The sequence below is a fragment of the Acipenser ruthenus genome, chromosome 38 (genome assembly GCF_902713425.1).
Source record: "Acipenser ruthenus chromosome 38, fAciRut3.2 maternal haplotype, whole genome shotgun sequence".
Classification (NCBI taxonomy): Eukaryota; Metazoa; Chordata; class Actinopteri; order Acipenseriformes; family Acipenseridae; genus Acipenser; species Acipenser ruthenus.
The window spans coordinates 6,469,404-6,482,220 of NC_081226.1; the positions used below are offsets into that span (position 1 = coordinate 6,469,404).

The following is a 12,817-nucleotide window of genomic DNA, read 5'->3' on the forward strand; positions in this document are numbered from 1 at the left end:
TCACAGCGCCCCAACCTCTCCTGGAGACTCCTCCCCAGCATTATCGTAGTCAGTCCTGTCAGGTGCAGCGGGTCCTTCTTCAGGGGGCAGTGCGGCCTGGGCACTCTCCTCTCCAGGGGGAGTGAGGGGAAAACCTGCCAAAGAGAGACACACAATCAGGGACTGGTTGGGTTTACGCAGTGGGAGGGTTCACCCTGGGGCCAGGGATTGGTTTAAGCAATGGGTGTGATTAGAGTGCCATGGGAGTTTTCTGAGAGATTCAGAACTTCTCAAACTCCATTGTAGTGACACCTGCTGGAAGAGGTGGGAGTGGGGCAGTTACAGGCTCCCCCACACCGTGCTGCTCCTGGGGCAGTAGGGTGTGCTTTTCTGAAGCAGGGCAGGATATCTGAGGGGCCCTCCCAATCCCTCCCCACTGTAGACTCCTGTCCCCCTTACCTTGGATGGGGTTCCCCTCACTGTCCTCCACATCATAGTAGCCAGAGGGAAGTTCGTCAGAATGGAAACTCCCTAGGAACAGGAATCAAGGTTAGCTCTGGAGTTTGACCTGCTTTCACCCACAGCATATTAACTCCCTCCTATTATCCACTAACAGAGTTACAGGGTTCACAGTGCTAAATAAAACTGTTTACATAACATTAAGACTGACCCATCAAATGCAGAAAAACTACTTGGCACCCTAGAATCAAACCCACTCTACTGCTCAACATTTACTTTCTCCAAGACTGGGTTTGGTGCAGGGCTTCTCTGCAGGACTTGTCTTCAAGAACTCACCTGATAAATATTTTGGGTTACTGTTCATAGGGACGGCATCGTCATAGTTCCTTGGGGTCTCTCCTTCCAGAGAGGGCATCGATTCACCTAAAAGAGACAGAGAACAGCATTAGTGTTACAGACCAGAGAGAGCACTGCTTCACCTAAACCAGACAGAACAGAATCGGTGATACAGCTGAGGGAATTGTTTCTTCATAGGTTTGTAACACAGCCCCCCTTACCTGGGATGGGGTTCCCCTCACTGTCCTCCACATCATCGTAGTCAGAGGGCAGCTTATCAGAAAGGAAACTCCCTGGAACAGGAGACAGGGTTAGTGCTGCCTGCTTTCACTCTGCAAATTCACTACCTGCTACTTGTTGCACACTGACTACTATTGTAGCTGTTGTTCAATGTTTGGATTACTGAATTCAGGACAGGAAATTAAACAGTGGTTTTGAGATCTACACCCTAAGTAACTACATATTATCTACTGTTTGCTGCTCTGTTCCTGTCTGTCTCCTACTCTTTGTAGTGTTTCCTGTGATGAGAGGTTTACAAGTCTGCTGCTTTGAGTCATGTTTGTGGATTGTGTGGCAGTGTGATGTGTGTGTTGGCTCTCTCTTTCTCCACTCCCCCTCCCCTCTTACTCACCTCTCCTGGGTGCACCATCGGTTCCCTGTCTGGCCAGTTTGTACTCAATCTCCTCGTAAACGGGGTCAAGCACATCATTAGCAATCCCTATGAGAGGAAACAGGCTCTCATTCACAGTGACACAGCTCTGCACACACTGTACTGAACAGCACAGCCTTCAGTGATCCACAGTGCAAGAACACCATTTATTTTCTTTATTTAAAACTGCCATTTTAAAAGCTCTTTAATTAATGACAGAACTTGTCAAGATTGTGTCCGCTGCTGCCCCTACTGCAGCAGGCAGGTATCGCACATGTGGGTCAAGACAAGCGTTTTCTGTAACCAGATCATTAATAAAAGAGAATGATTTATAAATTGTCATCTGAGATACACAAAACAATGACCTCTGCTATAAAGGATCTGGGTAGTGCATTTGTGTTGTCTGGAAAGCACTGCAGATTTAAAATGCCGGTGTAGGGCATTACTGAATACAATCCTAGAACAGCGCACTAGGACCTGAGTGTGTCACCTTCCTGAGCTCGCATCTCTTTAAAGGGATTTGTTCCCTACCTCTCCTCAGCATCCTGTTGTGCTGCAGCTGCCAGGCTAACAGGACCAGTACCACAAAGAGCAGAGCTCCCAGTACGATGCAGGCTATCACTGGGATGGTCATATCTCTCTGTGGCTGCAGCCTGGATGGAGAGGCTTCTGTTGGAGAGGAAGACAGACAGACACTTCTGTAAACAGTTGGGTTCTGTACTGTAAATAAAGCAAAAAAGCTGTATTCACATTGCTTACATAGGAAAGCCCTAACTGAGGCATCCGTTCGTTTATCCACACGACTCCCAAATTCAGAACGCTACACAGTAAGAAACATTTCCCCCTAGAGCTGTGCTTTTGTGTTTATGTGTATAAGAGAGTAGTGTCTGTGAAGTTTAAAAGGTGCTGCTTTTACCTGTTTTTATTGGAGGGCTGATAGTAAACCAAATTAAATGACTGTTAATATTTGCAATGTAAGCAAGTACTCCCTGTCTAACACAACAGAGCATGTCCCCAGTACAGCTAATTCCCCGTCTCCCCAGCTCAGATAACCCCCTCTCTCACCTGCACAGGTAACCCATGCATCCTCTTTGTGGTCGCAGTCATTGTGTCTCAGTGGAGAGTGCCGGCAGTCCCACAGGTGCATCTCGCTGCCCCTGCAGTTCAACTCGTCCAGCCAGATGGTGCCGTTCCCTTGTCCAAACGTAGCCTCACCCCGCCCCGTGCTCTCTGCTGCCCCACAGCCTAGTTGTCTGCAGACCACCTGGGCGTCCTTCAGGTCCCAGGAGTCACCGCAGACTGTCCCCCAGGACCCCTCGAACCGCACCTCCACCCGTCCGGAGCAGGGACTTGAGCTTCCAGCTAGCCTCAGCTCTGCTGGCTCTGGAATAAAACAGCAGGGCTTACTGAATCAGTTCAGCACAGAGGCTGCTGTGTAAGTAGTAAAGAGAGGCTTGATTTCTCTTTCTGGAAAAAAATCTAGGTAACCAGTCTCGGAGATCAGAGGCAATCACAATTCAGTGTTGAATTATTAATTTAAAAAGACTGTTTAGTATTGGAAATTATTAGAACCACTCATTAAAATTAGTTTACAGAAGAAATTTAAAGGCCAAATGTTGACAATGTTGTCTAAAATGTCAATACATATCACTGTAAGGTCATGCTTTTGCAATTGTATGCATTATTTTTTAGACGTTGTTAAATAAAAAATAACCTGTGCAGTGCTCTTGAGTGAGGTCTTCAGAGCATGACTTGGGTATGCTGGTGACAGGCGGCTTCTCTTTCACTGTTAAAAACAAACAATCAAGTGAATTCAGTGTGGAAAAATGTAGACTGCATTCACACTCTGCTCAAGCATGCTGCTGCTTTGTGTCTCGTTTGTTTTGAGCTGAAACAAGAAATGGTGAATGCAAAGTATTCTGAAGATATTGCTGTAGGGGTGTCCATAAGGCCTGGGCATATTTCTATTGGGATCTCTTAAGTTTCATCTCCTCTCTATTCTAAAGAGGCTCTGCTTTTCTGTACTTTAACCCATCCCTGCTCTTGCCTCTCCTCTTTGATGTGCAGGGGTTTGATCAGGGATCTGTGGACACTATCCGCTGCTCTGCTTCCAGAAGTGTTGTTAACATCCACCAAGCAGAGGGAACATCAAATGGACCTCTCTTAGAAAGGACCTCCAATAACACAGCTACCATGTTGTGTAACTTGCTAGGGGCAGCGTGTCCTTGTTCTCAGGAGGAGGGTTCAAACCAGTGGTCTTTAACTGCTGAGCCATCAGGTGACCAGTAGAGGAACAACAGAGGGAGATCTTTACCTGTGCACTCAATCACAGCCACCTCATTGTTAAAGCAATTTGTCTGACCCCAGGGTAAGGATGGACACTGCCACAGTGTAGAGTCGTGTCTTCGGCAGTTCAATTCATCAAGCCATTTGTAATCAGAACTGGATTGTGCATCTCTAATGGCAGCACTTTCTCCACAATTCAGCTGCTGACATATCACTGAAGCTGTAATCTGTGTCATTCTGTTGCTGCAGACACTACGCCAGGTGCCATTGTAGAGAACCTCTATTGGTCCGGAGCAGCCTTCAGCCAGTCTAAGATCCTTGAACTCTGTCAAAACAACATACAACCGTGAAAGTAAACTGCACTGCAATGAATGACATTCAGAACTATCCTGATTATAATACTGCTGCGAGACAATATTAAAAAGCTTTTTATATAAAAAGTTTTAATACAATCAACTAGAAATTGGAGAGGTGGTATAAATGGTTTGAAATCTTCATGTATTACAGGATCACCAGTAATCTGCCCTGCTTACTGAGCTCCTCCTCTCAGTTTAAATAAGTTGTATGTAGTAATTGATATTGCTTTGGTTTCCACAATTAACATACTAATGGCTAATATAGAGATGGCTCAGTTTCCACTGGTTAGGTATAGTGAGTTATTGCAGTCCTGTACCTGAACACACGACTCCCGCGTCCTCCTTGTGGTTGCAGTTGTGTTGCCCCCACCCTCCTGAGGCACACCCCCACAGAGTCGATTCGTTCCCCTGACAGCGCAGCTCGTCCAGCCAGATGGGTCCGGTCCCCTGGCCGAAGGAGGCTGACACTGAGGCGTTGAGTGCCGTCCCACACTGGAGCTGCTTACACACCACCTCAGCATCTGCCAGGTCCCAGGAGTCATCGCAGACCGTCCCCCAGGAGCCGTTGTGATAAACCTCCACCCTCCCAGCGCAGGCACCTCCTCCCCCAACCAGCCTGAGGGCCGTGTGATCTAGGGGGACAGAATCACAAGCACACCTCAATAACACAATCACTGCAGCTTAGGCACAGAATCAGTTAGTAATAATATAAATAATAACCCTATGATAATGCGTGCCGATTTTCAGATAAGAATCCTTGTCACAGACTGTACCCATGGCAGTAATGTCAGTATAGTCACATTGAAATAACTTATTAACACAAGAGTTTGAATTGCACTAACCTGAGCAGAGCGTGGTCCCTTCATTACTGGTGTTGCATTTACTTGGTAGAGGCCCGACTCGACCTGCTTGTGCTGGTAGCAATGGACCTGAAGATAATAAGAGTGAGCAGGGGGGGGAATGAAACACGTCAGAGCTGAAGGAACAGCACCATTATTTACTGCATCTACAGCTTCTACATCAGTCTACAGTTTGTTATCTTGTATGTTGAATCAGTTAAAACATAAACATGGTTTCAGAGTAATTCTGTTGTTTGGGCACTGTCTGTTCTTCCACCTGGAGCAAGCTCAAAGCTATTCAGAGATTTAGCTTTATAGAGAAATGAATAAACTCATTATGGTATTGGTGCTGTAGAACTCAGAACCAACATGGATAATTGAAAACTTAATTAAAAGTGTAAATGGCATTTCTAACTATATAAGCTTAAATGTGAGGCAGTTTGCTTAATTTGTATGCATACATAATGTATAAAATATCATAAACTGTACACATCTAATACACCCCAAATATGGGAACAGTTAATCAATAGCAATGGGTATAAAAAAAATACTGTAACAGTAAATTGATTTCATTTACAATCCCACCAGATGGCAGTAGATCTGAATACCTAGAATACCGAGATATGTTTAGCAGATAGGATGTTAAGTTACCTATTCAATCTTCCACCCATTAGAGTGGTTACTACTCACCTGAACATTTCACTCCTGCATCATTGCTATGAGTGCAGGCACCTCGTCCCCATGCAGAGATGGAGCAATTTGATATGTGTGTCTCACTGCCATCACAGTCGAATATATCAGCCCGTACATCACCGCTGCCTTCACCAAACCAGGCCTGCCCCGGGACTGATACAGCGTACCCACAATTCAACTGCTTGCAGAGAACTGTGGCGTCCTGTAGATCCCAATAGCGGTCGCAGACTGTCCCCCACTGACCATCGTACTGCAGCTCCACTCGACCAGAACAGGAGTCCGGGCCACCCACCAGCCTGTACTCAGTGTACCCTGCACACAGGGCAGCAGAGTGTGAGCAGGGCACAGCACAAGCAGAGAACCAGGGCATGGGGTTTGCTTTACTCTAGCTATCAATCACAAAAGGGTTGCTATGTTCTTGTAATACTGGCTGCAAGGGCATGATTGGTGGGCATGCATTTCTTTAGCTTTCTAATAGTTATGCACCAGTATTTATTTAATTACAGACTTTTGAAGAGTGACACTCATCTAGAACAACCCAATCCCTCACACCCTCGGGTATATGATCAACAACAGGCTTGCCAAAAATGAAGCAGCATTCAGCTAGCGGGATAGACTCACCGAAACAGACAAGGCCCACGTCGTTCCTGTGTGTGCAGCTCTGCTTGTTGCTGGGTGAAGTCAAACACCTACTGACGTGGGGCTCCTTTCCCTGGCACTGCATCTCCTCGGACCAGACCGTACCCTGCCCCTCTCCAAAAGGGGCTCCTCCCAGCACCTCTTTAGGAATTCCACACTTCAGCTCCCGACAGACAACCTCTGCATCCTGCCAGTCAAAGTCAGCATCACAGACCGTTCCCCAGGTCTCTACATGCTGTACTTCAACTCTCCCAGAACAGAGATCGCTGCCACCACTTAACCGCACTGTTCTATGTCCTGAAATCACAAAACTGCAGACATTAGACTCTGGGAGCAAAGCAACAACAGTTAACAGTCAATAACAAACTGCACCTTGGAAAACATCTGATTATTATTATTCAGTTAGTTCTTTCACTGAACCTCATACGAACATGACATGGTAATTCAAATATATTCAATTAAAAGTAAATAATATGCCATTGATGTAGCAAGATAGCAAGACGACATATTTTGAATCAGAGAGTTCAAGAGAGCAATAAAGGATCCTGTCAGTAAGGCTGCCACCTAAACATCTTTATTTCCTTCATTATAAAACTCTGGGCACCTGACAAGTCTGATTCACTTATCTGTCTGGTTCATTTTTGTATTGTGTTGCAATCACATACTGACAAAGGCTTTTAGGTGATCCATTATTAAGCAACAAAATGAAGCCCTGCCTATTCCTGTTTTGTTTGTAGTCATGCTTGTTTTATATATATACAGAGCAGTGAACAGTTTATGCTGCCACAGTGCAGTAGCCTATAGATGTGAAATGAGCAAAACCGTCATTAGTGACAAGTAGCAGTGTGGGGTTGGTAATTTAAAACGTCAGTTTCTGTCTTTGTTTATTCAAACAACACACTTCCTGTCCTATCCAAAGGACATTGAGCTTAGTTGAAAAAGCAGCAATATAAGATTAGCTCATATTAACAACGGAGTGAATTCGTATTGTGCTTTCGACAAGATCAGCAAGCTGCCCTGCCATATCAGAAAAAAGATGTGAGGGAGTTCTGATACTTTCTAATGAGGAAGCTGTTGAGTGAGGAGGATAACAAAATCGCATGCAAAGGAAGCCTAATTATTGCTCTTTTTTCACTGATCAATGCAGCAATTAATGCAGCTAAACAGGATGTATTAATCTGACCTTTGGGATGTAAAAACTTTGAACAGTGTTTTGGTGCCACCTAGCGGACACATTGCAGCACTAACCTCTGCGAAGATCCTGCAGGCAAGCTGTTATAACGGCCTATTTCAAAAAGTAGTGAGGGTTATTTATACATCTATTTAAAGAGGTTGAAACTAGGTAAATAAATTGCCCTTGCCCTTATATGTTATCATTCAGTATCATATTCCTAGTATCATATTCCAGTTCATAAGAAGAAAGAAACGATGTGAGAATCCTACATTGTTTTCCTGAAACATGCATTTATACTGGGTTCAGATACCACAACGTTGTGTGGATCTGGAGAAGACAAAAGGGTCACAATCCCTGTTTTCTGGTGAACAGGTAATACAATTAAATGTTTTATTTGTTTGTATATTTTATTAACTAATCAAACAGCCAACACACGTGTGTAACAACAGCCTTGTTTGTGGATCTAAGTATTGAAGGGGGGTTCTGAATATTTTCAAATACATTTGTGTATGCAGATTTTGTACATTTTTTTTTCAGAAAGTTCAGTTTCAGTTTTGTGTTACAGGATATTCTTCAGGGACAGCTGAAAGACAATTTAAGTTTCTGGCTTCGGTACAGCAACACGGCAGTAAAAACGACAGCTTCCTGGATGAGAGAAAATCCGCTTCCAGTCGGCTTTTAAAACACTCGCTGCGGAAACTAATTGCCATTGATTGGTACTGAGTTGTAGAGGTGAGCGAAGGACACAATGTGAGAACGGGAATGAAGACTTCCCGGGCTAGATTGTGTGTATGTTGGTGTAATATAGATAACGTATTCTTTCAAATTTAAGACGCAGCCCAAATTTCCCACCCTCAATTTGAGGAAAAAATAAAACATCAAATATACATTTACAAAGACACAACCTCAATTACGCATATGGAGTCAGTTTGCGAGCGTCTGCTATCACACACAATTACAGTGATGTGCTGCTTCTCATTTCCACACATGATTACTCACACATGTTTTCTCTCAATTTGTGAACTGTGGTATTGCTTGGCATGTCGGAAAATACAGGGGTCTGGTCAGCATTTCCGATCTGTCCAAGCTGGTACTGTTTGTTAAAACTGAGCCTAATAACAAAACGCTGAAACTCTAAAAGCTTCTCTTCGAATTCCAGAGGAAGCTAATGACGCTTCTTAGAAAATGGCTGCCTGTACATCACGGATGTTTCGAGATCGGGCAGTGACGTTTTGGTTCGTCTTTTCTCAGCAGTAAGTCACGTTGCTGCTTGTGTATTCGGGCAGTGAAGTCTTTGTTCGTCTTTTCTCGGCAGTAAGTCATGTTGCTGTTTGTGTACTCAGGTAGTCTTGTCTTTTGTTGGTGATTTGAATGCACGCATCACTATACTGTACTCGAATTTAAGACACTGGCTACTTTATTCTTCAGGCTCGATTAACAAAGACACCTGGCTATTGCTCGGGCACGTTATTTTTAATTTATTTATTTTTTTAAATTATGTGAAATTATGTATTTGCGAAGTCAACCTTATTCAGTCATTTATAGATAAAATCTGCTGTGGATCTGTGAAATTGTAATTACATTATGAGAGACAGATTATTAAATAGGTATAATTTTCTGTAACGGTACAATGTGTGTTAATATTATTATTATTATTATTACTATTATTATTATTGTTAGTTGTGATTAAGCAGTAACTTATACTAAACACTTCCCTGCTCATATACTGTTGTTATAACACGCATATTGTTCAGGTAGAAAGGAGCTGCTGTGTGTAGAAACAAACAACGATGCAGAAAGTTATCAGCAGTAACATTAGATTCTTACCATATTTTAAATGCTGAAAACAAAACTATGGCTGAAAAAATAAAAGTGTATTGGGAAATATTCATATTGATATTTGGGGACATTTTAAAAATACTATAATGTGATTTAAAAAAAGAAAATAGAATCAATGAAGTAAAGATTATTTCATCTTCCCTCGTATTGCTGATTTGAGAGAAATCAAACCTTAATACGAGCAGAAATATCTCTTTACACAACCTCGCCTACCTGACGTTTTATCTTTATATATTTACACTCTATTAACCCACATTTCCTCTGTCATTTTATAAACGGGTCCATCAGCCGGTAACTTTATACATTTTCTGATTACTTCATACATTTAATCATGGACGTGGTTATTTGATAAATAAAGTATCATGTTAAAAATGACAGAGAGATCTGATAGACCCATCAGCCCCAGAACTATTTTGTGTTTTTCCAAGACAGTATAATGTTTACATAATTTTTGGTTAAATCATTTTCATATTTTCCTGTACATTTACAATATTATTCTTCCACATTGATGATTAAGGTAAATCTAGTTTTGTGTTTTGCATTCTGTAAGTTAAATAAACTTTCACTGTGTGTTAAACAGGGAATAATAATAATGAAATAGGTACTGAACCCAGATCTCCACAGGAAGTGAATATACTTAAACTACAGATGTTACCTGTATGCATCGACAAGCTAACAGTTTTTGGAAACAAAATCATTTTAAACTGTAAGGCAGCCCAATTCTCTTTGTGGTTGCAGCACACATCATGTAGTGCTTATAATCAGGTTAAAAAAAAAAAAGTTTATTCCATGATCTTATTATGTTCTTACCTTGTCAAATGCAAACCATTAAATCATCTGCATGTTGGACTTTGTCGTAACAACTACTGCACTGTTAGAACAGTAGGATCAAAGACTATAGAGTTTATCAATGAAGTTTAACATGTGCAAACAGCATAATGGCTTCATGAGATTCTGATCGGTGAGCCTTTCACCAAACCAGTGGTTCAAAAAGCTCAGTGCTTCATGAGGCTTTACTTTCCCCACTATTTTGTAATGATAATAAATAAACAAAATTAAACTTATATAAAAGGTTTCCTTAAGGCAGACAGGCAGGCAGGCAGGCAGACAGACAGACTGCAGCACTTTGTATTTAGGGACCAGCAACTCGCCTCATGTGTACTTCTTCACCTGCATGAGGAGGACACTATCCTTTTATATTCACCTGCCTTCAATCAATGACTATATTGAATAATTGGTTGGTCAACCAATCAGGGTCCTGCAGTCTTACATGGCTGGAATGGAGCGAGCTAGGGACAGGGCCAGATTAACCCATCACTGGACTCTAGGCAAACACACACTTGAGGGCCCTACCTTCTAACATGAATAATATCAAACAGCAGACATGTACACACGTTTACACTTACTCCCATACACGTGCCATTTGTTAAGATCAGGGGTGCGTTCAATAAGCAGAGATCTCCAGAGCGTTACGTGGTGCTTTCTATTGAACGACTTGCATGCTGAGAGCGCTGCCTAACAGTAGCGAGTCAAACTCAGAGCTGCCTCGCTGGAGGTCCAAAAAGGCCAGCCTGCATTATCAGTGCGGTGGCTGCAAATTGATTTTTTCAAATATGTTTTTGTGTGATCAACACATGTGTGATAAGTAATATTTTTGTTGTAATTTTTGGCTTTTTAAAACTGATTATGTGACGATTGTATTAAAAAAGAAATATGGACTATTTATAACGTGACAAATATGACTCGCGCCTCAAGATGCTAAACACACACAAAAATGGCAACACTCGCTTAAAGCAACTGTTTTAATGCACCACGATGTATTGGCTGCTATTGTGAAATGGCTCGCTCCTAACAGACCATCCAATAACTGCTAACATAGGTTACAGGGAGACACGTGAGAGCACTCTGCTATTGAACGCACGGCTGGGTATTGTTTTACAATTTTTTTTAATTTGTAGAGCAAAATGTTCTTTTCTCACAAGGGTTTAGGATAGCATTCATGGTTTTGATCAGAATCTGTGAATTATGCTGCATTATGATGAATTCATTTTGACGAAACTTTCACACTGACAAGAAAAAAAATGACTGTGTTGAAACAGTGCCAGTGTCAGGGAGTAAAGTTCTACTTTGCCTACGCATTAATCCAGCCCTGACTAGGGAGACAATTTCCATGCAAGGATAGGAAAAGGTAACCCAATCCCTGCCAGCCCATCACCACAAACACACAACACATACATTCATAGTTTACATTAATATTGTGAAACAGGGGACACTTCAGTGTCACAGAATTACTGATGAAAATAATAATTCTGATAAAGTCAAAAGAGTCTGGTGTTTACACACATATTTATACTGTATAATCGTAGTATTTGAGTTTCCTGATTACAATGAGAACGACTCGGAATGATTGCAAGCATCATACAAAGGGAAGGGGGCTGTCAATCAAAGGAAGACTAGAAACTTAACCTGAAGATACTTACCCTTTAAGTACTGCTACAATCTGATGATTTCTAAATTGATAGATTACAAATGTATCTCAAAACCTGTAATACATCCACACAAAGTGCAACACATTTGTAAACTGGATCACAATTTTTTCCATATATATATATATATATATATATATATATATATGTATATATACATGGAAGGAAATTAATCTTAAGTACGCAGTGTCAGAGATGAAGACAATGGCAGAAATAGCAGTAATCTGTGTTGATTGTTTTAATTACAAAAGCCTGCCACCCGAGAATCTACTATCAGCGCTCTAGCCTGTCATATTTAATGTCTTGTCCATGAAGATGCTTTTATGTATTATTGAATATGTGTCTGGGATTTCATTTGCATGACACATAAATCAGTGTGATGAGCTGCACATTGGAGGAGTGCTACAGTTGAGTAAGTGTTCTGTGATGGAATGTGTGTCTCTTACCTGAACAGATCACTCCAGCGTCCAAGGCGTGAGTGCACATATAGACCTTACCCCACCCCAATGACCAACAGTCCCGCAGGGCAGAGTGAGAGCTTCTGCAGAGAACCCCAGCCAGCCAGATGGTTCCAGAACCGACTCCGAAGTGAGCATCGATTGGTGCTGATACAGCAGATCCACAGCCCAGCTGTTTACACACAACTCCTGCATCCTCTATATCCCAGCCAAAACTACAAACTGTCCCCCACTGTCCCTCATGAAGAATCTCCACTCTTCCAGCACAGGGACTGCCTCCATTCACCAGCCTCAGATCATCACCGCCTTTAAAAAGAGAAAAGGGAGTCAGAGAAGGGAGTCTGCACAGGCCCTGCCACAAGAGAACACGAGTTTATAATCACACACTGTTTACACTGCATGGAGTTGTATTATTCTCCATATCACAAAGCTTCCCAAGTAAACATCAGCAGTAAAACTCCTCTATATATATTTCATGTATAGAAATGTTTTCATGATGTTCACACGCTGCATAAGGCGTGTGCTAAGAAGGGTTTCCAGCAAGTCTCTGAGATAACACTACAGCAGGTAAACTACCTGACAAATATTAAACTTTTCTAGAAGCGTAGCACAACCCTGATAAGC

At 42.2% G+C, this 12,817-nt stretch overlaps 1 protein-coding gene across 1 annotated transcript in view; it reads right to left on the reverse strand.

Annotated features, from left to right (window-relative positions):
* LOC117433802 (scavenger receptor cysteine-rich type 1 protein M130-like) overlaps positions 1-12,817 on the reverse strand; it is a 153,402-nt gene continuing 140,585 nt past the window's right edge. Inside the window, exons 6-18 of the mRNA XM_059008862.1 lie at positions 6,219-6,533; positions 5,595-5,909; positions 4,908-4,994; positions 4,383-4,697; positions 3,738-4,034; positions 3,138-3,209; positions 2,489-2,806; positions 1,955-2,092; positions 1,406-1,492; positions 996-1,067; positions 775-861; positions 439-510; positions 1-134 (exon numbers count right to left, since the gene is read on the reverse strand). Of these exons, the coding sequence (XP_058864845.1) occupies positions 1-134; positions 439-510; positions 775-861; positions 996-1,067; positions 1,406-1,492; positions 1,955-2,092; positions 2,489-2,806; positions 3,138-3,209; positions 3,738-4,034; positions 4,383-4,697; positions 4,908-4,994; positions 5,595-5,909; positions 6,219-6,533 (2,309 nt within the window). The remainder of the gene's footprint in view (positions 135-438; positions 511-774; positions 862-995; positions 1,068-1,405; positions 1,493-1,954; positions 2,093-2,488; positions 2,807-3,137; positions 3,210-3,737; positions 4,035-4,382; positions 4,698-4,907; positions 4,995-5,594; positions 5,910-6,218; positions 6,534-12,817) is intronic.